The sequence below is a fragment of the Podarcis pityusensis genome (assembly GCF_964106645.2).
Source record: "Podarcis pityusensis genome assembly, chromosome: 13".
In the NCBI taxonomy this organism is placed as follows: domain Eukaryota; kingdom Metazoa; phylum Chordata; class Lepidosauria; order Squamata; family Lacertidae; genus Podarcis; species Podarcis pityusensis.
Genome location: NC_138038.1, coordinates 16,080,479 through 16,106,770, shown reverse-complemented (window position 1 = coordinate 16,106,770; position 26,292 = coordinate 16,080,479). Strand labels below are relative to the sequence as shown.

Sequence of the window (26,292 nt, the reverse complement as noted above, 5' to 3'; positions counted from 1 at the left end):
TTGAACAATTTGGAGAAATGTGAATTTCAAATGATGGCTGTGTTTTGGTTTTTATAACTATTTAGAGCAAAGAAAGTTTGGTAGGTTCACCTTCAAATATGAACTGATTTGAATTGCCTCCTTCCCAAGAATGGAATACTGATGTTTACTTTGGGGTCCATCATATACTTGACAACACTTTTTGAAGACCCAAGAGATGCTGCGGCTGACAGAAGCATCTAAAGCCTTTTATCTCATACCAACTTCCCTAAGCCTCCACTCCTGTTCAGTTCACTCACAGATTAGTTGAGCAGCTAGGTACAGTCTGCCTCTGACTGGCAAACTCCTCAGGTTATATTCTTGGCTGCTTGGACATCCAAGCTCCTTTAAAAAATCTGTGTTTCTAATGTTCTTCTGGTATGAACTGAGCAGAATTTTGGCTTAATGTAGGGTTCATTCAAACTTCCCCTAGTCCTGCCATTTCCCTCAGGGAATACCTGATCTTTACTGCTCAATTGGAACTCACACCTCCCTCAGAACTTCTCCTAACTGGCAGTTAACTGACATTTATTCACTGATCACTACCTTCAGCTGATTACAGCCTGAATGTATCTGATCCAGGCCCTGCCTATAAATATTAAACGCAATTGTCTAGCCTGACTTGGACGAGAACATCAGATGTTATTCGAGCATCAGGGGTTATTCAAAGGAGAGGTGAGACTTTAAGACACTTCACAAAAGAGTTTCTGAGGTGAAGATTGAGAACAGAGAAGGGCTTTCCATCTTAAACTAGGGAGGTTCAACCTGTGAGTCCTCTCGTTAAACTCTCCATGAAAGAGATTTGGTGGGATGTGGGGAGGAGAGAACACATCAACACGACCAGGCTCTCTCATCTCAGTGACACATTCAGATCTGCATTTCCCATCAGTGGAAGTAAATCCAACTGAAATCAGGGGAACTAGCTTCTGAGTAGGCCTGGTTAGAGCTGGGGGATATTTCAGTATCATTTGACATTTGATGTCTTTACTGGATATTAAGAAGTTGATGAATAGTTAGCCTTTCTTTGAAGTCTTCTTTGTCAAAAGCAGCAAAGAGATGAGAAGCAATTCCGCCAACAATAAGATGACCACGTTGGTAGTATTCATGTGGAATTCTGGACAGATCATGGACGGTACAATTCGTGGTATGTTTGCACACCATAAGTGGCAGATGAAAGAGAAGGGGCACAATAAACAGCAGCATACTGAAGCAAATATTATTCTCATCAAACAATCTTATTTCCATCCAGCACATGAACCTTCCTTCACAACCAACCTCGGTACAATAGTCTGCCTTATCACGAACAGCACTTCTCTAACAATTCACAGATTTAAATCCTATTTTACAACTTGATTAAGAAAATAGTTAAAATCCTTCCTCTCCTCTGTCCTCTCCCTTGTAAAGAATGGCAAGAAGAGGTTATAATACCCATGTTTTGACATTGGTTAGTATTCTCTGGAAATCTACTGAGACATTATCCAAGGGAGACATAGACATGCTGAGAGTGATAATTATAGGTGAGATAATAACAAGCTCTCTTTACATCAGGAACATATGAAAATGCCCAATAATAATAATAATAACAACCCTGTATCTGATGTTTCATTCAAAGTTCTTTCTGACGGTTTTATGGCTCAACAATAGGGCATGCAGAATTAACAGCAATGAAAAGAGAAGAACAGTGGGCCAGTCTCTTATCAGTGTCAACCAGTGGAAAAGATTAATCTGACCTCCTAAAATTTCCCACCTGAACACCAGTTGATTAGTTTTCTGACAATTATACTGAGATGAAATAAAGGTGAAAAGGACAGTTTTGTAGGTGGTTTCGTTGGAAGCATGAAAAAATAGGAATCAAAAAAGGAGAATGCTCTGGATGCCAAGATCCGGGTTGGGGGCACAAACTCTTGGTTGAGAGATTCCCACAAACAGCTATTTATGTTCCTGATAGAAAAGCCCCTCACTACTAGTTGGAGGGAGTAATATATAGAAGTAATAAATATAAAGTAGTGTGTGGTGGTATTATATTTTCTAATAAATTGGAGCTTAATTTCACTCATGTTCAAAATGCTTTTACTCCAAAATATTCATTCTGAAGCATTCTGCCCATTTTATAACAATAAACCCACTAAAAATACCAAAATCGTTATTCATTGAATTTTAAGTTTAAAAACCCCTCCAGGAATGGTCTAGCATATACTGCCCATGACCACAGGCATCCCCCACTGCACACGATAAATAACCAAATAATTTAATTAATACCCAGAAATGGAGGGAGAGTGCTGGAGAGTTCTCATGGCTTGTGAGGGCAGAGACTGGAGGTGCAGCAGGGGGTTGTTTATGCTGCTCAGCCCCCCCCCACCTGACAACTAATGTGCATAGAAGAGCAGCAGAAGCAGCAACATTTCCACACATCCTCCAGTCAGCTCCCAAAATAACAGATGTGGGTATTTTAGGTGCAATATTCTTGATTTGGGATGGAGAGAGAGAAGTATAGAAGACATTCAAAGGATTTAGATGGTGCTTCCCACTTATCAAATCTTCATTTATGGGTGTGCACTTGAACATAACCCCAAGTAAGTGGGCACTCACTGTTCTGAAATCTCTGAGACAGTAGCAACTCTACTGGAACCTTACTGAGAGGAAAATAACCTAGAAAGGATCAAGCTTTTTTAAAAAAAAATGCCTCTCAGTGTATTGGTCTTTTTGTTCAGTTTCTAATCAATTACCCTTTGAGGTTCTAATCAGGCCCCAATATTTTGTGGTACTCATAACAGTTTCTTGGTTTTCCAGATAAGCCTTAGGTTTAAAACAAGATCAGGGGCTCCTAGCTCAGAGGGACCACAGTGAATTTTGTTAAAGAAATTGCACATAGCAATTGCAACACATAAAATACAAGATAATTTAATGATGTCGATAAAGAGAATTATATTGCTCATATTTTCGTAGAAAAAACCCACGAAAATGATAGGATTTTTTATTGCCTCTTTATTAATTGCTCCTTGCTGTTCAGATCAGGCCTCAACACAATGATGTAGCATTTTGGGAAAAAGATAGAACCCAATATGCCAGCACTGGAGGCCAAGATGGAGAAGATCTCCACAGCCACCATGTATTTCCCCTTGGTGCTCAGGTAGACTGGAACAAACGAGATCCAAACACTACAAAACAAGAACATGCTGAAGGTGATGAATTTGGCCTCATTGAAGCTCTTAGGAAGTTTCCTAGCAAAAAAGGCCACAACAAAGCTGACAATGGCCAAAAAGCCCATGTAGCCCAGGACACAGTAAAACAGGGCAACTGACCCTTCGTTGCAGCCTAAAATGATTTCCCTCATCACAGAGTGCATGTCAGAATCAAGGAATGGGGGAGAGATTTCTAACCACACAATGCAAATGGCAGCTTGGATAAGCGAACAAGAAATCACAATGACGCTTGCCAGCCTTTTCCCCACCCACTTCCTCATTCTAGATCCTGGTTTGATGGCCACAAAGGCCAGAACCACCGTGATTGTTTTGGCCAGAACACAAGAAACAGTTACTGTGAAAACAAGGCCAAAAGCCATTTGTCTGAGCAGGCAGCTCACTCTTTCTGGAGGGCTGAGGAAGATCAACGGGCAGAGGAAGCAGAGCAGGAGGGAAGTGAGGAGAGTGTAGGTGAGGTCCCGGTTGTTTGCTCTGACAATGGGTGTGTCCTGATGTTTAATGAAGATGGCTAGGACCACCACTGTGAGGAGAGAGAGGGAAAGAGCAAACATTGCTAAGCTCATCCCCAGGGGCTCTTTAAAAGACAGGAAGCTGATGGTCTTTGGAATACATTGTGTTTGATCTCTGTTTGGATAGTGGTCTTCAGGGCACCCAACACAATCTTCCATGTCTGGAAAGAAAACAATACTTTCAGATTTCAGATGTGTTGGAGAGCAACTACTAATGGTGTCAGTATGGAACTCATAAGGTTAAATTACAATTTTTGCAGGTATTTCCAGACAAACCTGAGTGTAAGTGTGAATGAATGAGAATCCCAGTTTAGCACTCTGTTCTGGGCCATTCAGCATACCCTGTGATGTCACACTAACCCCCCAGTTTAGATGGATAAGGGTGGTAACTACAAATAAATATCATGCTTGTCTTAATTACTCAAGTGTGGTACATTATTGGAATCAATCCATCAAATCATGTTTTGCTAGACAGGCACACGAAGTGGCTAAGGTCACAGAACTTTCCTGTAAATTTTGCTGCAGAGGACTCTGTGAGATCACTTCCTTTGTTTGCCTTGGCAGGCAGCTATAACACTACTCCTTCCTGCTTGGGCATCTCCCTCTTTTTCTTCGTCATGCCTCAGATTTTGTACTTTTGTAATTTATCAGTTAGAAACCTGCCTTCATTTTGCTACTGTAACTGCTGCTTCGAAAACTAGATTATGTAAATACTACTTTCATTTCTTTACAAAACAAAGTGTACATGATTGTTCTTTTTAAGGAGGAGAAAAGGGGTAATATGAGGGAAAATCCAGTTTGCCACCAAGCATCCTGGATTATTTCTAGAAGGTTAAATCAATGTCATTTTAGCTTCCAAGTTTAAAGTTGCAAAGGGTGATACCCTCCTGATCTCACTCCTGTGAGCAAGGGATTATAATGACTAAATTATATATCCTCTCCTTGTAGCTAATTCTAGTCCTACGTTCAGAACAGGAACTAAGGAAGGTGTCTTATGGCAAGTCGGATCACTGGCCCAGCTAGTTCAGTATCGCCTGCCGTACTTTAGCCTCTGACAAAGATTAGATCATGGGTAACGAACCTTTCCTTTTTAAGACAAGGTTCATTCCTTTGGGGGGGGGCTCTCTGCCAATATGGATCAAGGTGAAAATTACTTTTGTTGATATTTCAGTGGGAAAGTTACCAAAATGGCGCTCTTTGAACCAACACATGAACCAAAGTATTGTTACCCTGCAAAATGTGTACATCTCCAAAATTTGTGATGCAGTTTTCTAATCAAGTGATATGTACAGAAATGCAACATATTCCCATTTATTTATTTATTTACTTATCTTCTTCCACGGTTTCTAACATGACATTTTATTTATTCATCTATCTATTTATTAAATTTGCATACCACCTTTCACCCAAAAGTAACACCACTGGCCCACTTAGCTCAGTATTGCTTGCTGTATTATAAACTCTGACAAATAATAGAACATAGGTGACAAAACATTTCTTTTTAGGACAAAGTCCATATGTTTTTTTAATGGGGCTGTCTTCCAATAAGGATGGAGGAGAAATTTGGTTTTGTTGCCATTTGAATGGGAAAGATCTAAATTGCACTCCTTGAACTAACACATGAACCAAAAGATAGTTGTCCCGAAAGATATGTGCTTATCTTCAAGCTTGCAATACAGTTTTCTGAACAAAGAATATGTACAAAAATGCACATATTACTAATTAAAGTGGAACCTGGGTTTTAAAATTTCTCAATTGACAAAGGTTTTGGAACTCAAATGCCGAAAACGTGAAAGTAAATGGCTTCTGTTGAGATACCACTGTATTTTTCTCAATTTTCTCTGTAAATTTGCAGACCGCCCTTTGTGCCACAGTTTTTGAACGTTTTGGAAGTCAAATGGTCTTCTGGAATGGAGATTTTTTTTAGATTTATTGCGGCCATTGGCCCATATCGAAAACAATACATCAGAATTTATCCATAAACAATACAATTTAAACAGTTCCAAGTTAAAACACCCTTATAAAACCAATTTTACTTTAGTTAAGTAAACACTATACACAATAAGCTCCCTCTATGTAAACCGCAATTCCGATCCATCAGATTTTGTGGGGTATACGTCTTAGTTCTGGCACTTATTGATGGTTCTTAAGTTTAGCTAAGCTGTCAGAAACACACAGTGATCCATTTCTCCTCTTTTGATATAAAACATTAATCAGGTATCTAGCGATTGCAAGGGATCTACTTGTATCTTCGTCGTTTAATAAGTATATTATTTGGGCTTCCTGAGGACTGTCAGCAATTCTCGATAAATATGGGGCCAGAAACTTGGACCGTGAAGCCGAATGTAATGGACAACAGATTATATGATATAATGATTCTATAGATCCGCTTTTACAGTCACAGAAGAGTGAGATCTGTCCGTTGGAGAGTCTGTTACCCAACACGTTTGATGGGAAAGCATTGAATCTAGCCATTATAAAGGCATACCTGTGCGTCACCACAGATAAGGTAGTTAAGTAAGATGGAAGTTTCGTTGGTGGTGTTAAGCCAAGGTTTATCGGCGAACAGGTGCCACCACCTGTCGCAATATTAAATTGTAAATCCATCTCCTCTAATTTGTGGGTTATAATTCTTTTGGCCAAAGTTAAATCCAATTTTAATAGTTCAGATGGAGATAGTCCTAGGGACACAAGTTTCCCATGTATTATTTTTGCCCAGGGGCTAGGGAAGTCATCTCTCCAAAGGCATTGTATCAAGTGGAGATTTGGAAGTTTATGCCATAAAGCCAACCAGTAACAGAGGATGCATTTCCATAATGTGGTTTCTAGAGATGTAACATTTAGTTCCAGTCGTATAGCAGTATTGCTTACACACCTGGGTAATTTTAACAACCTTCTTAAAAGCTGGTTTTGGATTACCTCCAAATGGGTTAAATTAGCAAAGGACCCCCATAATGGGACTGCATATGCTATTGTTGCAATCACCTTTGCCTTGAAAACTTTTAACACTGATGGAATATGGAAAGCCCCATCTGAAAAGAAAAAACGCAATAGCGCATAGGAAAGGGCTTTAGCTCTGTTTAATACATATGCAACATGGACCTTCCAGCCCATGTTGTGTTGGAGAAAGACTCCCAAGTACTGAAATTTAAAGACTTGGTCAATAGCTTTTCCGTCTATTCTCCAATTATAGGTTTTTCGACTCTTGGTGAAAATTAGGACTTTGGACTTAACATGGTTAATTGTAAGAAAATTTGATTTGCAGTAAACATCGAAGATTTTTAATGCCCTCCTAAGGCCGACTCTTGAAAAGGATAGGATCACTGCGTCGTCTGCGTAGAGTAAAAGGGGGCAACGATATTGGGCAAGACGGGGGGCGTGGATCGTTTCTTGAGCCTGTATCAGAGGCGCCCTCATATCACTTATAAATAGATTAAAAAGGGTCGGAGCAAGGATACATCCTTGGCGAACACCTCTATTGATAGCTACTGAGTTTGAGAGGTCGCCTGCCGGAGTGATTCTCACCCTAGCGGCCGATCCGTCATGCAATTTAGTTATTAGCCACAGAAGTCTTTTGTCTATTCCCCATCGGGCTAATTTTCCCCAAAGCAATCCTCTGGGGATGCTGTCAAAAGCGGCCTTTAAATCAATAAAGGCCGCACAAAGTTGGCCTCTATTTGGGGAGGAGTATTTCCGGGCAAGGTGGTATAAAACTAAGACCTGATCAACCGCTGACTGATTCGGTCTAAAACCAGCCTGTTCAGGCCCAATCAGGTTGTTCTCTTCGGCCCACTTAGTAAGCTTAGTTAACAAGAACCGTGCATATATTTTCCCAATTAATGACAATAAACTGATATTCCTGTAATTTCCCGGGTCATCTGTCGAGCCTTTTTTATGAATTGGAACAATAATCGCATCCTTCCATATTCTTGGTACCTTCCCACTGTTGTTTATGGCATCAAAGGTAGCGGCCAAGATTTTTGCCCACCAGTCAGCATGAAGTTTTATAGCTTCTGCCGGGACTAGATCAGGACCGGGGGCTTTTCCGATTTTAAGATTAGAAATAAGTCCGTGGATTTCTTCCGGGTCAGTGGGTGGCCAAAGAGGGAGCTGCTCATAGACTCCATCGATTGTATTAATATTAAGGTCTGGTAAGGCAAAATAATTCCTTAGAAAGGATTCCCAAATTGGGGCAGGAATAACTGTTAAGGGGTATCTTTTAGATTTTCTGTTAACCAACAGCCAGAATTTTCGGGAATTACGGGTACTTGAGGCAGCTATAAGTGCTTGCCAGCGGTTCAATTGCCATTCCTGTTTGGCCTTTTTCTGCACATATTTGTAAGCAGATTTTGCCTGGTAGTACTCCTTGGGAAGCGTAATCGCCCCTGAGGATTTGTAATCATTATAAATAGCACAAAGATGTTGTTTGGCTTGTTTGCAATTACGGTTAAACCACGGTGCACCTATCTTGGGGTGGGCCCAATTTGCCTGGTGGGTTGGGACAGAAAAGAATGACGTGAGGTCATTCAACAGATTGGCAAATAGATTAATAGTTTGATCGTGATCATATGAAGTTATGCCAAGGGCTGAATAGGTTTGTATGATCTCCTGCTGAAAAAATTCAGAATATTTTTGAGCCTGCGTTACAGACCACTTTATACCCTTCACTCGTAATGTCGTATTAGTACCCTCTGCCGGGTTTTCTGCATTAGTATCTAATTGAGTTAGATGACCGAGCTCGTCCCCGTGCCAGTCTAGGTCAAACGTAGCAGCAAGTGGAAGGTGATCACTATAGTGAATATTGCCAATCTTAAAAGAGAGAGCTTTCGAAATCAGGTCACTCGAGGCTAAAAGGTAATCTAGTACACTGTTTGATTTTTTGCCTAGGTGGGTATACTCCCCCGGTATATCAGGAGGGCAGCAGCCATTCAGGGGTTCTAAGTTTAAGCGAATAGCCATCTGGTAAAGAAGTACTCCAGCCTCGTTTACTTTAGAGTCTTTTGAGGCTCTCCCTAAGGCATGTCTCAAATCATAATTGTCAAGGCATGGAGCAGTCCACCATTTTGCTTTAGTTAAATCAGCCCAATTTGCTGCTATACGTGCGTTGAAGTCACCACCAATTAAGAATTGGCTATTGGCATATTTGACTCGGCATGATACTAAATGATCTTCTAATATTTCCCATCTATCATGCAGTTCAAGGGACGAACCCCCTGGCGGGAGGTAAACATTAGAGATTAGCAGTGATACTTTCCCCCCCGACATCAACCCGGATAAAACATAAGGGGGAGCAGTCAAAACCAGTGAAAATTTGAAATGCAGCTTCAGTGAGATACCAATTACTAGACCACCTTTCGGCCGTCCTCCTTTCTGGGAGGGGTAAGCTGGAAGGGATAATAGGTCGAATCCGTTTATGACAATTTCACCCTCCTCCCAAGTTTCTTGCAATAGAATGATATGAAACGAGTTGATATACGACTGGAATTCTGGGTCACATTTTTTCCTACGCCAGCCAGCTATGTTCCAACAGAGGATCGATATTGGTGGTTTTCTGGATTGTCCGGCTAACCGTCATTTAAATTCTTGTGGGGGGCTCTTATGCGACCAGGACGCTCCCTTAAAGAAGTCCGTTATTTTCCTTTGCTGAAAGTTGTCGTCCTGGTGTGGTGAGTCTTTTGCTCTGGTGCACACCGGTTGTGGGGAGTCTTTTGCTCTAATGCGAGCCGGTTGTGGCACGATCGACTCACGAGGGCCAGAATTTTTGGGGGGCAGAAGAGAGTTAGCATCCTGGTGGGTAGGGATAATATTTGGCGTTTTTAGCTGTCGGGCCCAACTAGGCTCTGAAGAGGCTCCTGCCAAGTCCGCTGGAGCCGTCCTCTTTGGGGATCTAACCGATACACTTGTGATCCTTTGATTTATATGTCCTGCTGGGTCTTCAGTCCACTCTGTGGTGACTCTCGACACTGTAGTGTCTTCCTCACGTAATTGTTGGATTTTTGGTGGACAAGAGTGCTCTGGAGAAGCCTGACTTGGAGTGGCCACTGCCGTCTCAGATCGTGGATGGTCTTCGATGTATGTTGATTCCAAGTCCGGCATGGAGGAATGAAGGGACAACGATTTATCCAGGGGGGTGTTATCCTGAGTTCCATTCTTTGATCGGTTAATCACGGAGGGAACAGATAAGTCTATTAGAAGCAGGGATGAGTTACCAACGTGAAGGGGAGGAGAAGAGTCTGCCTCCAGCAGTGAGACCTTCCCATCCAATGCAGAAGGCACCTTATATGCTGGGTATTGGGGAATTGCTGTTTCCACCTCCATGGGGCATGGCACCGCTAAATTAGAGTGGGTATTATTCGTAGAAACTCCATTGCAGGCAATACTTAGGAGCTGAAGTTTAAGTAAGTCTAGCCTATTTATAATTTCTTGTTGTTCCATCGCTGGTAACTCTCCAAAGGAGGCGATAAGCTCTCTTTCCTCCTGGGGTGTCAGAGAGTTACTGGCACAATCGTAGTGTTTAGTTGTAGGAGTGGAGGCATTTTGGAACTGGCCCAGACATGGGGTGTGCAGCTCAGCCCTCTTTTGTGGTTCAGGATGGGAGGGTTGTGCCGTCTCCTTGATTAATCCCTCCGATAGGAGGGGTCTAATTATGGAATCCATGAAGACACTCGTTGGAAAAATGCCAAGACTATTCAAAAACACTTTTTGCTTAATAATAAGAGAGGGGATTTTTGCAGAGTGGAAAGCCAGCATCATTCTCTGATATCTGTTCTGTTGGATTAAGGGAAGCACAGCACAAAGATCTATTTGTGATGTCTCAAGTTTTAGAAGCCATCTGAGGTGTTCTTTAGTCCCATGTAGCGTTGCCCAACTTGGGTCCCTTTCCCGGAGGGTTAGGGAAATCTTCCTTGGATGTAGAATCAGGGATTGGCGATTCAGTGAGGGGTTGAGATTATATTTGCAGTTCTTCATACGATCAGTGTTTGGTGGCGCTTTCTGCCGGCACAATGGAACATCTACTGCCCCATCTTGGGCTGTCTGTACCGGCTGGTCATCCAGTTTTTGCTGAAGGCTATGCAGCTGAGAGGATAGGCCATCAATTCTCTTAAATATACAGTTTAGAGTTCTAATTATTAGATGGAGTTGCTCACAACCTGTGCAGTCCGCAGATTCGGCTACCAACACCTCCTTCGGATAGGGACCATCCCCATTTGTGTTACCATTGGCTTTTCCAATTTGTAGCGTCTCAGGGGCCTCATCTTTTGATGTTGTTTCAAGGGCCGTTAGAGGATCGAAACGATTTTGAATTGCTATTGAGTAGATACATTCCTCGGGGCCTCTCCCACCTTTAGGTAAACCCTTCCTTGATTGCTTAGGCCTCGGAGAGGATAATGCCTCGTCGGGGTCTCTTGGGCGTTTTCCATGGCCCATAAATCAATTTTGCAGGGGCACCGACGTGAGCACTGTGCTGGGGAGCTCCTTAAATCCTTTAATCTTCCTCACAGGAATACTACCACTTCGGGGAGTGTGGTGCCGTAAAATTACTCACAGTAAGGCAGCCAGTTCAAGCCTCTTCCTTCCCCCTTCCTTGTTCCTAGGATTTTTGAAACAGCCCGGTTCCAGCAGTCGGGCAAACTTCACTTCGCAATATGCAGTAAGCTAACAGCTAAAAGAAAATAGCTGGTTGACCGGGCAGAGGATTTATGCCCAGGAAAACTTTTCACTTATCTCTCCCAGTTAGGGAGGCGGCGGCAGCCGTGGCGGCGAGTCCAGGGGGGTCGGAACAACCCAGATAAAACAAAATAACACAAGTGGAGCGAGATTAAAAGACAGCCAGCACAGCCAGCAGATCATTAAAACTCTCGGATAAAAAACAAAGGAGGATAAAACCGCTTAAAACCACGTAAAACTTTGATGAGGGTAAACGAAATTACTTGGTAACTACCTTCGTCGCCATCTTGAAGCCACCCTCAAGTAAGTCCTCTTCTGGAATGGATTACAATCGAAAACTAAGGTTCCATTGTATTTACTTAACTTTCCCCACAACTGCTAATATGACTTAAGTTTGAAAGGTATATATCCTGGGTCAGTCTGGGATGAAATCTTGCATTGAGGAAATGGAACACCTGACATTTTTAACATGACATGACATTTCATTTCATTTTCCTTATTTTTCTTATTTACTAAGTTTGTATACTACCTGTGATGGGACGATGAGCTGCTTGTGTGTAAAATCCTAGTCCCTCAGAGTTTGGTCAAGTTTGCAAACCTCTGTCTGTAACGGAGCCCCTTAAACATGGCTCCGTCAGTCGCTGGCAGATTCCGACAGTGGTTGCTTTCGGAATCGCTTCCAACATAAAAGCTCCTTAACGGAAACACGTCTTCTGGACTCTCTGCGTGACAGTTTCCGGCGAGGAGTGGGTGTCCCTACAGGAGGTCCTGAAACCTCCCCACTGTTTTCGCTGGAAGTGTCTCTGAGCCATCCCTCCAGCTCCCTTTCCCTCAGCCCAGCTCCTCTCCCCCTACTGGTTCCCTCTTCAGCTGCTGAGTCTCTCCCAACCTGTGTGAGCCCTTTCACTTCCCTTCCTTCCGATGGCAGTTCCCTGACATCCACCTCCCCTCCAGGGCCCCCTTCATCCCCTCTCGCCCCCTCCTCTACGGGCGGTGAGGAGGCAAAACCCCGGAATGAACTTCCTTCATCTTCCGATGTCCCGAACACTTCTCTCCACCTGTTGCGGTTCCTGGTCTCGAAGTACTCCTCCTCCTCAGAGTCCATCTCCCCTTCCCCTTCCGATTCCGAGAATCCTTCCAACTCATCCTCCTCATCGGTGGTCCCAAAGTATTCCCTCCGGAACCTCTCCACAGGCTGAGGTTTCCTTGGGAACCTTTGATGGAACGTTTCTATCAATACCTCGTCATTGATATCTTCTGCCATTACCCAAGTGTTTTCTGACTCCGGTTCTCCTTCCCACGCTACCAAATACTCCACCTGATCCCCCTTCCATCTGGCGTCGAGGATTTCTGCCACATGGCTGCTGCATTCCCTTTCTTCTATGACCGGTCCCCGAGTGGCCATCCCTTCTCGTCCCCCCTCATACGGTGACAGTAACGACCTGTGAAATACTGGGTGCAGTTTCATGTGGTTGGGTAACCGGAGCCTGAAAGCCACTGGGTTGACCTGTTGAATGACCTCAAAGGGACCCAATCTCCTGGGTCTTAATTTCTTACAACCTCCTTTGAACGGCAACCCTTGGGTTGACAGCCACACCCTATCTCCCACCCTTATGGTTTCACCTTCCCTTCGGTTCTTGTCTGCCTGCCTCTTGTATTCTTCCTTCGCCCTTTCTAAGTTGAGTTGGAGCTGACGATGGATTGCTTCCATTTCTTCTACAAAATGCTCGGCTGCCGGGACACCCCATCTCTCCCCTTCTCCCCCTGGGAAAGCCCTGGGATGACACCCATAATTAGCCAAGAAGGGGCTCATCCCTGTGGACACATTCTCGGCATTGTTGTAGGCAAATTCCGCCAGCGCCAACTTTTCTACCCAGTCATTCTCTCTGTCATTGACATAACACCTCAGGTATTGCTGGAGGACCCCGTTTGCTCTTTCCGCCTGCCCGTTGGTTTCAGGGTGCCGGGCAGTCGAAAAGTTGACCTCCACCTGCAGTAAGCTCATGAGCTTCCTCCAGAACCTGGAAGTAAATTGTTTTCCTCGGTCTGAGACCACCCTCAATGGCACCCCGTGCAACCTAAAAATGTGTTCTACAAATAACTTCGCTGTCTCTTCCGCCGTGACTGCATGCGAGCAGGCTACAAAGTGGCACATCTTTGTTAGTAGGTCTACCACCACCATGATGGCTGTTTTCCCCTTGGACTTCGGCAGATCAGTCATAAAATCTATCGACACTGCCTCCCAAGGTCGTTCTGGGGTTGGTAAGGGTTCTAATAGCCCCGCCGGTGCCCGCCTCTCCCCTTTGGCTCGCTGGCATTGCTCACACCCTCTTACATACTCCCGTACATCTTCCCTCACCTTAGGCCACCAAAATTCCCTGGTGACCAACCACATGGTTTTGTGTTGTCCAAAATGCCCCGCCGTGGGGCTGTCGTGCAACTGCTTGAGTACCCTCCCCCTTAAGTCTCCTTCAGGGATATACAGTGCCCCTTTGTAATACAAAGCTCCATTTCTTTCCTCGAAACCCCCTGGTTCCTCTCCCTCACCCCTAAGACCTCTGAGCTTATTCTGGGCGTATTCATCATTCTCTGTTTCCTCTACCAGTTCTCTTTGTCCCACCAATGCCGCCCCACACACCCAGCGGTCCTCTGGAATGACATGTCTCTCTTCGGGTGCTCCCTCCTCCTCCAAATATTCAGGTTTGCGTGAGAGAGCGTCCGCCCTAATGTTCTCTGGGCCTGGCACGTAACAAATCTCAAAGTTAAATTTGGAGAACTCCTGGGCCCATCTCACTTGCCGTTGGTTGAGCACTCGTGCCGTCCTCCAATACTCTAGGTTCTTGTGGTCAGTGCACACTTGCACCTTATGTTGTGCGCCAATTAGCAGGTGCCTCCATCTCCGGAACGCCTCATGAATGGCTAGTAGTTCTCGGTCATACACCGTGTAGTTCCTCTCGGATTTGTTCAGCTTTCGCGAAAAAAAGGCACACGGTCTCCACTCTGACTCCTCCTTCCCTGGCTGCAGAAGCACCGCCCCAATCGCTCTGTCTGATGCGTCAGTTTCCACTCTCATCGGTTTTTGTAAATCCACATGCAGGAGTTGTTGTTCCGAGGCGAAGGCCCTTTTTAGTTCCTCAAATGCTCGCTCCGCCTCCTCAGTCCAAACGAACTTCTTCTTACTGCTGAGACAGTCCGTAATGGGCGCCGTCAGGTGGGCAAAGTTTCGGATGAACTTACGATAGAAGTTCCCAAATCCTAGGAACCTCTGCACATCCTTCCTTGTTTTGGGTGTTTTCCATTCCAGCACCGCCTGGACCTTGCCGGGATCCATGGCCAATCCCTTGTCTGACAGGCGATACCCCAGGAATTCCACCTCCTTGGTATGAAACTGACACTTCTCCAGTTTCACCCACAGCTGGTTGGCTTGCAGCCTGCTCAACACTTCTCTGACGTCTCTCACATGCTGCTCCTCATTCTCAGAATACACCAACACGTCGTCTAAGAAGGCCACACAATTCTTGTAAAGCAAAGGCCCCAGGACGTGGTTCATAAACGATTGAAAGCACGCGGAGCCTCCTTGTAGGCCGAAGGGCATAACTAAATATTCAAATGCCCCCAAAGGGGTGAACATGGTGGTTTTCCATTCATCCCCCTTCCTTATTCGTATCAGGTTGTACGCCCCCCTTAGGTCCAGTTTAGTAAAAATCTTTCCCTTCCTGACCCTTGTCAAAATGTCGTCAATCCTGGGCATAGGGAAAGCCACTGGTTCTGACACTGCATTTAAGGCCCTGAAGTCACACACAAGCCTCGGCTTGTTCGTGTTTTTTTTATCCACAAAAAACACTGGGCTGCCCCCCACCGCCCTGGACTCTCTGATGAACCCTCTCTTCAGGTTCTTGTCAATGAACTCTCTTAGCTCCTGCATCTCTCTGTCTGACATGGCGTACAGCTTGCCTAGAGGGAGCTGTGCCCCAGGGAGTAAATTGATTTGACAGTCAAAGGGTCTATGCGGGGGTAATTGGTCAGCTTCCCTTTCGCTGAAGACGTCGCGGAGATCTGCGTATTGTCGTGGTACCTTCACGTTCTCCGTTACTTCAGTCCCTGCTAGGGTGGCTTGGGCCCCTGCCAAACCCTTTCCCTCTTTGCAGTGTTCTAAGCAATGTGCTGAACCAAAAGAAACCACTCTCTGATGCCAGCCCACCAGCGGATCATGTAACGCTAGCCAGCTCATCCCCAATATAATGGGAGCTCCTCCCAAGGTGGCCACATTAAACGCTATCAGTTCGGTGTGCCTTGCCACCTTCATTATCATTGGGACGGTCTGCAAGCTGACTTCTCCTCCCAACAGCTCCCTGCCATCGATCGTGGTCACCTGCAGGGGGTTGCTTAAAGGGATCGTCTGTATCTGGTGTTCAGCTGCAAACTCTTTGCTCATGAAATTGCAGGAGCTGCCTGAGTCCAACAGCGCCTTTATCTTTAGAGGGTGTCCGTTTGGCAGCTCTAGCGCCACTTCTATCACTAGGGCGGGTTTAGGAGGTTCTGGCGTGGGCACTTTCACTGCTCTTTGGCCTGACTGCTGTGCCCCGACGGTGGCAGCCAGGCGTTGGCTTTTACTTGCTTCGGTATTTCTTCCTCTCTTCCTTCCACAGCTCCTACCATCCCTTGCCATTCCTTCCTCTGGGGGCAGACTCTGGCAAAGTGACCTGGCTGTTGGCAGAGATAGCATTTCCGGGCGCCTTTTCCCTCCTTCTTTCCCCCCTCACTGGGCTTTGAAACTGCGCGCGCGCGCGCTGTTCCGATTTCCATCGGCTCTGCCGGCGGGAAAGTTGGCTCTGGAATGTCTGGAATGCGGAACTCCTTCCAACGTTCCCCCTTCCCTTCCCGCCTCTCCAATGCTCTCGCCTCCTGGCGCGCTCCTATGGTCAGCGCTGATTTGGTCAGCTGGTCCATAGACTCCGCCCTGGGCGCCCGGGAAAGTTCGTCTTTCACAGCCGAAGAAAGCCCTTCTTCAAAAAGCATTTGAATGGGTTCCGCCGATAGATCCCACCCCAATTTATGGATCAACATGGTGAATTCAGTCCAGTACTCACGGACAGATCGGCTCCCCTGTTTGCAAGCCATTAACTGTCTGCGGACCACTCCCTGTTCAATATCGCTGGAAAACATCAGATCCATGGCGCGAAAGAACTTCATCGTGTCCTTTAGGACGTCACTATTCGCTGCCATCAGGGGTCTAACCCAGTCTCTCGCCCCCTTTTCAAGATGCCCAATCACGAAAGCCACTCTTGATTCCTCGTCAGGGAATTCATCAAACTGCAGATTGAGGGCATATTGCATCTCTGTCCGAAAGCCATGATAGTCTTTGGGCTCCCCCCCAAACTTCTGCACCAATCCTGGTACCTTTCTGACGAGCTGGGTGTCTTTCCCCTTTTTGTCTGCATCCTGAGCCCTCCTCTCCTCAAGCCTCGCCGTCTGCAGCGCTAGCTGGACCTCCAACACCCGGTACCTTTCTTCCAGGCTTGGACCCGCTCCAGCTCCTGCTTCTCCGGTTCCGGCTGGGTTGCTCATGATGCCTTCTCCTGCACAAGCTGCTCACGAAGACTGTCGGAATGCTGTGATGGGACGATGAGCTGCTTGTGTGTAAAATCCTAGTCCCTCAGAGTTTGGTCAAGTTTGCAAACCTCTGTCTGTAACGGAGCCCCTTAAACATGGCTCCGTCAGTCGCTGGCAGATTCCGACAGTGGTTGCTTTCGGAATCGCTTCCAACATAAAAGCTCCTTAACGGAAACACGTCTTCTGGACTCTCTGCGTGACAGTTTCCGGCGAGGAGTGGGTGTCCCTACAGGAGGTCCTGAAACCTCCCCACTGTTTTCGCTGGAAGTGTCTCTGAGCCATCCCTCCAGCTCCCTTTCCCTCAGCCCAGCTCCTCTCCCCCTACTGGTTCCCTCTTCAGCTGCTGAGTCTCTCCCAACCTGTGTGAGCCCTTTCACTTCCCTTCCTTCCGATGGCAGTTCCCTGACACTACCCTTCATCCGAAGATCTCAGGGTGATTCACAGCATAACAAATGTTATAAAATAATATAGCATGATATATGTTTGAAAAGCACCATATATATATATATATATATATATATATATATATATATATAGTGTCTCCTACCTTTCTGGGATGAAATCTTGCCTTGAGGACATGGGGCACAATCATAGCAGCAGAATGGCTCCCCCTCCTTCTTCTCCTTACTGGAACCAGGAGGGCAACTTGGGTTACATACAGAAAGGGGTGGAACCTGCCCATTTAAATAAACACATAAACAGTTTAGCACACAGAAATTAGCTAGAACTAGCAAGCACTGAACAACATATTCCAAAATCAGGGTCAAATTACCCTTTCTGCTTTCCATGGTTTTAAAACAGAATGCTGAAACTGACCATCTTTGAGCCCCGTTCTGCACAGAATGCATGAGGACTCAATTTGGGAAGAGGATTGGGGGCTTATCTTCATAAGCTCTGCCCCCATTATCCCCATATACAAAAGGAATACCTGTTCCACCCCCAATTTTTCATTCTTAGCACATGTAAAAGTTATGCCTTCAGGAGAGGACAGTAGTGTAGTGCCAAATGTTGTTTAGTCATTTAGTCGTGTCCAACTCTTCGTGACCGCATGGACCAGAGCACGCCAGGCACTCCTGTCTTCCACTGCCTCCCTCAGCTTGGTCAAACTCATGTTGGTAGCTTCAAGAACACTGTCCACCCATCTCATCCTCTGTTGTCCCCTTCTCCTTGTGCCCTCAATCTTTCACAACATCAGGGTCTTTTCCAGGGAGTCTGCTCTTCTCATGAGGTGGCCAAAGTACTGGAGTCTCAGCTTCACGATCTGTCCTTCCAGTGAGCACTCAGGGCTGATTTCCTTAAGAATGGGTAGGTTTGATCTTCTTGCAGTCCATGGGACTGTAGTGCCAATAATGATCTAAAAATGTGGAGAATGTGTGGAATGTGGTCTTGTGGTCAGATACTGCTTGCAGGTTTCCTACAGACATCTGGTTGACCAGTTTGAGAACCAGGTTTATTATTTATTTGTTTTCTATACCTCCTTTCATCAGAAGATTGCAAGACAGTTTACAGTACAGTGGTACCTCGGAAGTCGAACGGATTCAGTTCAGGAAGTCCGTTCGACTTCCAAAACATTCGGAAACCAAGGAGTGGCTTCTGATTGGCTGCAGACTATCAGAAGCTGCGTAAACTGTTTTGGCTGTTCAGGTTCCAAAGAACATTCACAAACCGGAACACTCACTTCCAGGTTTGCGGCATTCAGGAGTCAAAACGTTCGACTTGCAAGACGTTCGTCAACCAAGGGACGACTGTATAAAATATACGAAAATGCAGAACACAGTAACAAACAAAGCAATACCTGCCTCCGCCTCCACCCCTGGTTTAAAAGGCCATAGACAGTTTAATCTGCAAATGGCCTAGGTGAAGAAGAATATTTTCATTTCACAGCTAAAGATATGTAGGGAAGGGGCCAAACGAGCCTTCCTTGGGAGAGTTGATTTTCTATACCTTTGCCCTCATTTATTGTTTGATTCTTCCCCAATCTAAGAAGCCCCTTTCCTCATTCCACAGTTGGGGACAAAGAACAGTTGTGCACAAATTTCTGTGGCCCCTGCTTCCTACTTAACCATTAGCATTTGATCTCCAAGGAACCTTCTTCTTGCCAACAAAGTCATGAAGTACATTGATACAGAAAGAGCCCCAAGCTCCATGCATGCCATATCCAGATGCTGGACAAGACTGGCCATTGGTGTTACCCTGGACTAGATGGGCCGTGGGTGTGACCCAGCAAGCTCATCTTATGTTCCCATGTAGTGTAGAAGAAAATGTTTTGAATACGGCTGGAGAGCCACATAGGTGCTGGACTGATGATCTATAAGTGCAAGAACATTCTGTTTTCCTATCTCTCATAGGTATAGGAATTATGCCCCACCTGGTAAAAGCTGCTGTGCCACACCATTCTGTTGTCATCAATGGATGTTTTCTTTCCCGGGGCAGCTTCCACGTCCACCCTTCCAACCTTGACCCTCACAAAGGAGTTATTTGGAAAAGTGACCAGGTTGGTAATATCAAAGCCAGTATCTACTTCCCCATTCTCACTAAAAGATAAAGTTTCTCCAGCAGAGCTGTTAAACGAGACACTTCTAAGGAAGGGATGGAGCTGCATTGAAATAAAAATAGTAATTATGAATAATGCAAATCTCTCACCGTACTGGCACCCAGGATGCAGGTCGTGCAATGCAAACATAATGCATTCCTTAGAAATAATTCACAAGGTGAGCATTTTCATAGGGAGCTAATGTTTTCCATTATTTCCTGGAGGGAAATCTCAATGCATTCCCAACCAAGAAACAATGAGAAAAAAATCCAAGGCTTTCAGGTCTCATTGCCTGGATATCTCCCCTCTTTCAAGAGAATGGTAGGGTAACCAGCCTCATATAAACAGCATAGGTAAAGGTAAAGGGACCCCTGACCGTTAGGTCCAGTCATGGCTGACTCTGGGGTTGCAGCGCTCATCTCGCTTTATTGGCCGAGGGAGCCGGCGTACAGCTTCCAGGTCATGTGGCCAGCATGACTAAGCCGCTTCTGGCAAACCAGAGCAGCACACGGAAACACCGTTTACTTTCCCGCCGGAGCGGTACCTATTTATCTACTTGCACTTTGACGTGCTTTCAAACTACTAGGTTGGCAGGAGCAGGGACTGAGCAACGGGAGCTCACCATACTTGAGCCTAATTAATTCACACAGAGGTTAATGCCATAGAGTAAGCTACCTTGCCAGGCTCACTTCCCCTCACCTTGGGAGAAAATGGCAGCAAAGCCTTTTGTTCTACTCAGTCCACAGCTTAATTTGGTGCATGCGGAGCTCTGAGCTGTTCCCTCCAGCCATATGGATTTACCCAGTCTCTTTTGTTACAGACAAGAGTATGAAACAACCTATATTTCCATGCTTTTGTTTGCTGCATGCTTTGCTGCGTTAAACCTCTGGTGGGGTTCTTGCACCAAAGAGTACTTCCCTAGCTCTGCTCACTGTTCCCAATCCCCGTTCCTCAGCCTCAGCTACATTCTTCTCCAGCTCTGGCTGCCTCTCCCTGCCAGCTCTCCCTTTCTCCTCTTAGTGTAGGCTCAGATCCTTCTTTTAACTTGAGTGCAGAGAAGCTGCTTGTGAAGGACCAGCACAGTGCAGGATTGGATCATTCTGCTTAACAGCTGTAAGCAAGGTGGTCTCAACCTGCACTGTGCAACTCCTCCACAAGCAGCTTCTCTACACAGCAAGAGAGAATCTGATCATACTGTCCTACATATCACTGCCCAGGTCTCTCTCTCTCTCTCTCTCTCTCTCTCTCTCTCTCTGTGTGTGTGTGTGTGTGTGTGTGTAGGCATTACCTGCCAAGGCTGTAGCATTAGAAGCTCCTGCATCCCTCCTTGCACCACTGCTCCGTATTTGGTCCTGGGCAAGAACATGGCATGTAAAGCATGTGCCGTTGCATAGACAGCATTATAGAGACTGTAGCTGTGGCCAGTTATGCTCATCTCAAAACCAGACGATGGGAGATCTTCCAGCTTTTCCTCTCCAGTGCAGGTTCCACTGGCCTGTTTCCCTGTATTGGAGTTTGTAAATAAACAGACAAAGGCTTGTGCCCAGAACTGCTTGAGAAAGCCATTTCCATTCACTTCAAAAGGATTTTGTGCCTGAAGAAAAGCTTTGAATCCTTGCACCACATTTGAATGAACTGTAAAGGAGAGGGAACCATGAAAGACTTGCATATCCATGCTCATTTGATAGGTCATTGCTGTGAAATCCAGCTGTGCTGTCAGAATCCACACCTTGCCCACAGTTGTCTTGGTCACATTTTCCAATTCACCTAATGCTACCATTGATCGCAAGATAAGCATAGACTTTGTTCCTCCATAGACAACAACAACATTGGCTTTACTTTCCATAATAACTTGATAGATTTGGATCCAGTCAGAATACATGATATAATACTCAGTCAAATATGTGGTTTTCAGGTTTGTGTCTGAGAAGGCCAAGCATATGCCTTTCTGGGAGAGCAGAGGTTTCAGGGCCTGAATAAATCTCTCTCCACTGTCATTATCTCCAGCAAGCAACCCAACCCACGTCCAACCAAAGTGAAGAAATAACTCAACAATCCCAGTGTACTGATGGGCTTCATTGGGCACCATCCTATAGAAGGAAGTAGATTGCCTTTGACTAGCATCCTCTGGGGCAAAGGAGCCATAAGTGAGCTAAAAGGAAATAAAGGAGCATATTCAGTAAGAGTAGACAAGCTGTATATGTCTTTTGACGGCCTGCCAACACAGAAGGCCAGATGAGCCAGTTGCCTCGGGAAGGCAGACTACAGAAAGCTGGGAGGAGTGGCAGATCTGGCCTCCATTAAGTCCAGCCCATGCTTGTTGACCACCTTCTCTGCCATCCCTGCATGCCCAGTTTCCTGCGCTGAAACCCCTGAATGCCTGCTTTCCCCCCTCCTTATATTTCTTGAGCTTGAACGTCTTGCTTTTCTACTCTGCTGTTTTCCTCTCCTGCATCAACCTTGCTTCACCACAGCATTTCAGCTCCTCATTGCATGGTGTCTTAACTTCCCTTCCTTCCCACATCTCTACCAAACCACTATTGCACAGAATCTCGCTCAAGTGCCACAATGCATGGGCAGCTACCAGCTTTGCAGGCTCCCAGCTTTGCAGGAGAGCAGCTTCAGTCTCCAGTCATTAAGGTATGGGTCAAAGTTAAGAGAGACACTAGTTAGCAGAATATAAAGTGGAAGCGTGTTTTGGAGTGGTGAGGAAGCAGGGATGAGTTAGTGCTCTCTCATTATCACAGTACCTTCTGTCCATCCCAATACTCTCTATCTTTATTTCACTCTCCCCTTCCTTCTCCATTGCATTTCACTGGAAACACTTTTTGTGGAGGGAAGGACTACTCTCTGTCAATCACAACTATTTTTCTACTATACAAAACCTTTCTGGATACAAAATAGGATGGTAAATGAGTCTGAAGTCCCCAAGGTGGTATCTTACCTGGGGGATCTTGTAGATGTCCAAGATGTCTGCCATTTGGAGGGAGGTATCAAAGTCCAGTCCCCCAACAGCTGTCATCAGATGTTTCTGGGTGTCGCACTTGTAGTTAGGTAGAAGTGTGGAGGGAAGGTTCAGAGTGACCCAGTAGGTCATCCTTTCATTGAAGTAACTGTCATAGATGTGGAATCCCAATGTGTTATTAGGCAAGATCTTGGGGTTCTCATTGATCTCCTTGACAGCAAAGGCCAAGGCCAGAATATGCTGGTAGTTCTTTGGCACAACACTGCAATGAGAATTTCATGCTGTATACTAGGGAGATACATTATGCAATATTCTTTTTAAAAAATTAGGACCTCACGAGAATTCTTCAACGTCTTATTGCAAATTGTGCTTTAAGATACAGGTATCTGCAAATCAATTTCCTCTTAAAGGATGCCTTTTTCTACTTGCATACTTCTATACCACTTTCACTGATACTTACATTACTCAATTATATTTCAGGCTGCTTGGATAATTCATGTCATTTAAGAAATCTGCTTTTATGACACTCTTCTGATAAAAACTGGGCAGATTCTTAGCCTAAAAAAGACACCAGCCCACTGGTTCTGATATTCAGCACAAAATTCACCATTAAGTTTGTAAGGTTTAATGTTTTATTATGTTTTTGTATATGCTGGAACCACCCAGAATGGGCGTGGTACTATTACTACTATTACTACCATTACTACTAGTATATTGTTAACAAATAGCTTAACCTTAGCTGTCCACTTTCTCTGGACTTTACCACCCACCGCCCTATTTACTTCTCCCAAGTGACTGTTAACTGCAATTTCTTCACTGATCAGAACCTTGCACTGATCACAATCTGTTCTTGCCCAGACTAATAAAAATGAATATGCATTATCCAGGGCTGTCTATAAATATTAAACACAATTCTCTCTTCCCACCATCACCAAGCAGCTTTCACCAAAGATGCATGCACCGCATTAACAGCACAGGGTTTCAAACTTTGACAGTAACACACAAATATCAACAGAGACGATGAAAATATTTTGAAAGCACAAAACATAGACATACATTTATCTACTGGTACTGATCTGATGCAACAAAAAACCTGCATCAGAATACAGAGAAGTAGGTAGCCTAGCTTAATGGATAACTTCTCATCATTTTCAGACCTGTGATAGGTCTCATCGTTTTCAGACCTGTTAACTAGGAGTGTTATTTGAGTCAAGCCTGACATGGATGCAAACACCTGGGGCTCTTAGAACTCCACATTCTAAGAGGTGAGCTTTTAAGACCCCTCACCCCAAACTTTCAGAGGTGAACTTCAATATTCAGAACAGAAAGACCTTTGCCTCTTAAACTAGGCAAGCTTAAGATGTGTCTTCTTTTTAAACTATTCTTGAAAGAAATATGGGGGGGGGCAGAGAGCACATCAGCAAAGCAAGACTCTCTCATCTCAGTGACACATTCAGATCCCCATCTCTCTCTTCCCAAGCCAACTCGAGCTTGCCCCTCCACCTCTGCCTGGAAGTAAATAAGTGGAACTGGCTTCTAAGTAAGCATGTTTAGCACTTGGCAATGTTTTGGTATCATCTGATTACAGAGTGGCTGGGGGGACTCAGCCAGATGGGCGGGGTATAAATAAATTATTATTATTATTATTATTATTATTATTATTATTACATGACAAATGAAGTCTTTACAAGATATTAAGAAGTTGATGGGTAGTTAGTCTTTCTTTGAAGTCCTCTTTGTCAAAAGCAGAATGGAGGTGAGAAGCAAGTCCTCCAACAATAAGATCACCAGGTTGGTAGTATTCATGTGGAATTCTGGACAGATCATGGATGATGCAACTCGTGGCATGTTTGCACACCATAAGTGGCAGATAAAAGAGAATGGGCACAATAAATAACAGCATGCTGAGGCAAATATTATTCCCTATCAGACACCCTCATTTCTATCTAGAAAATGAACCTTAGCTTCAGAACCATCCTCCATTCTATATTCTTTTTTGACATGGACAACACTTCCCTACCAATTCACAGATTAAGATCCTATCCTACAACTCAACAGCAGAAATCATTCCTCTACCTCTGTGCTTTCCTATGCTTAGAATGGCAAGAAGGGTTTTTTATACCCATGTTTAGACTTTGGATTGTATTCTCTGCAAATCTATTGAGACATTACCCAAGGGACACTTAGTAATTACAAGAATGATTATTACAGATGAGATTGTAACTAGCTCTCTTTACACCAGGAACATCAGAAAATGACAAAACAAAAACTTTCTCTTTATGAGAGAACAGAAGGACATTCAGGATGAGGAAGAAAACAACAGTGAGCCAATCTGTTATCCTGAAATGCTTCATCTGATTAATCTAATCTCCTAAAATTTCATACCTGAACACTAGTTCATTAGTTTACTGACAATTATACCAAGACAGATTAAAGAATGATGAAAGGTGGCTTGTGTTTGTTTTAAGCTTTTAGAAGTTTAAAATATATCCTCTGGAGTCCAAAACATCCCTCTTCCCCCAGCATAGAAAAAGGACACACATCATCCAGAAAATGCAGGCAGTAAAACTTGGCTTAGTTACAGTGGAGGAAGTTCCATATTATTGGTACAGGAATATATGAGAGACTTGCTAGAGTCATGCGGTCTGTGCTTGGATGAACCAGCACAGATCTCACATGTTCTGCTTCTTAGGTAGAGCGATTGCCTAGTCACTCCTAAGGCGAGCTAAGCCTGGCACAACAGCTTACTCTGTGGTCTCAACCCCATCATGCATTAACTCAGTCAGAAGCATGTTGGTTAGATGAGACTGGTTCCATGAGACTAGTTGGAAGAGCAGGCTTAAATGTGGGAGGTGGCCTTGGAGATATTCCAGTAAATGGTGGAGACCATGTTTTCGTTTTGACTGGTTTCAATTGACTTGGAATCAGCTGAGCCATGTCCTGCTTTTGTAGGAGAAAATGGAAATAGCTTGGCTTTTTCTGAGCCAATGGAGACTGAGATTGGGAGGATTTTCTCCACAAGATGGATCACAGGTCTGCTTGTGTATTTTAGGGACCCCCTTTTTGAAGCCTGCTGAAGGTATCATATAAGGGGGAGAAATAAAGATTTGATGGACTGCTAGGGATGGGGGAGACATTCAATTCAGTTCCTGTTTAAAATGGAAACAATCATGTTTGTTCTTTCTGAATATCAGAAACAAACAAATAGTGCATAGTGAAAACAACATTACCACACAGCTTGCAAAAATGCCGACCCTGCATAGAAAAATGTGTTTATTGAAGAACTACCGACAAAAGAGGAATGGCAGATGAAATTGATGGACTACGCAGAATTGGATAAGATGACAGGGAGAATTCAAAACCAGCGGGACCAGAAATTCTTGAAAGACGAGTAAATATATAAGTTATTTGAAAGACAATTATAACCAACTGACTACGCTTGTAGGACTACAAGAAGTTTTGTAAGGAGACCTATATGAAATATGCAGAAAAGATTTATGAGAATGGATTTTAAGTTATGGGTTATTAAAAGTAATAGGTAGGATAATAAATGTAAGATTAAGAGATGAGGTTGGAAAGTCATTAGACGCGGTTGATGGGAGTCTCAGGCTAAAATTGCCAAAATGTTGTATAAGATGAGATGAAATATGTTCTGTTTGGAAAATATATGTAAAAACTAATAAAAATGTATATTAAAAAAGTAAAGAAAAATGTGCTTATTGGTAGAAATTGACACAACAATGCTTAAGAATTTTCATGAGGATATTTTTAAATTTAAAAAAT

General features: G+C 44.5%; 1 protein-coding gene and 1 long non-coding RNA gene across 4 annotated transcripts in view; one reads left to right on the top strand and one right to left on the bottom strand.

Moving 5' to 3' along the window:
* The window catches only part of LOC308460291 (uncharacterized protein), a 226,847-nt gene that overhangs the window by 105,328 nt on the left and 95,227 nt on the right, over positions 1 to 26,292 (bottom strand). Inside the window, exon 15 of the mRNA XM_080976430.1 lies at positions 17,559 to 17,685. Coding sequence (XP_080832556.1) covers positions 17,559 to 17,685 — 127 coding nt within the window. The remainder of the gene's footprint in view (positions 1 to 17,558; positions 17,686 to 26,292) is intronic.
* On the top strand, positions 478 to 26,105 carry LOC308460649. Of its 3 annotated transcripts, none has more exons than XR_013978684.1 (3): positions 478 to 693; positions 19,360 to 19,505; positions 25,704 to 26,105. It is a non-coding gene; the product is annotated as an uncharacterized lncRNA (long non-coding RNA). The 3 variants fall into 3 exon arrangements; XR_013978685.1 differs by lacking the exon at positions 478 to 693 and adding an exon at positions 18,222 to 18,316; XR_013978686.1 differs by lacking the exons at positions 478 to 693; positions 25,704 to 26,105 and adding exons at positions 18,222 to 18,316; positions 21,460 to 21,566.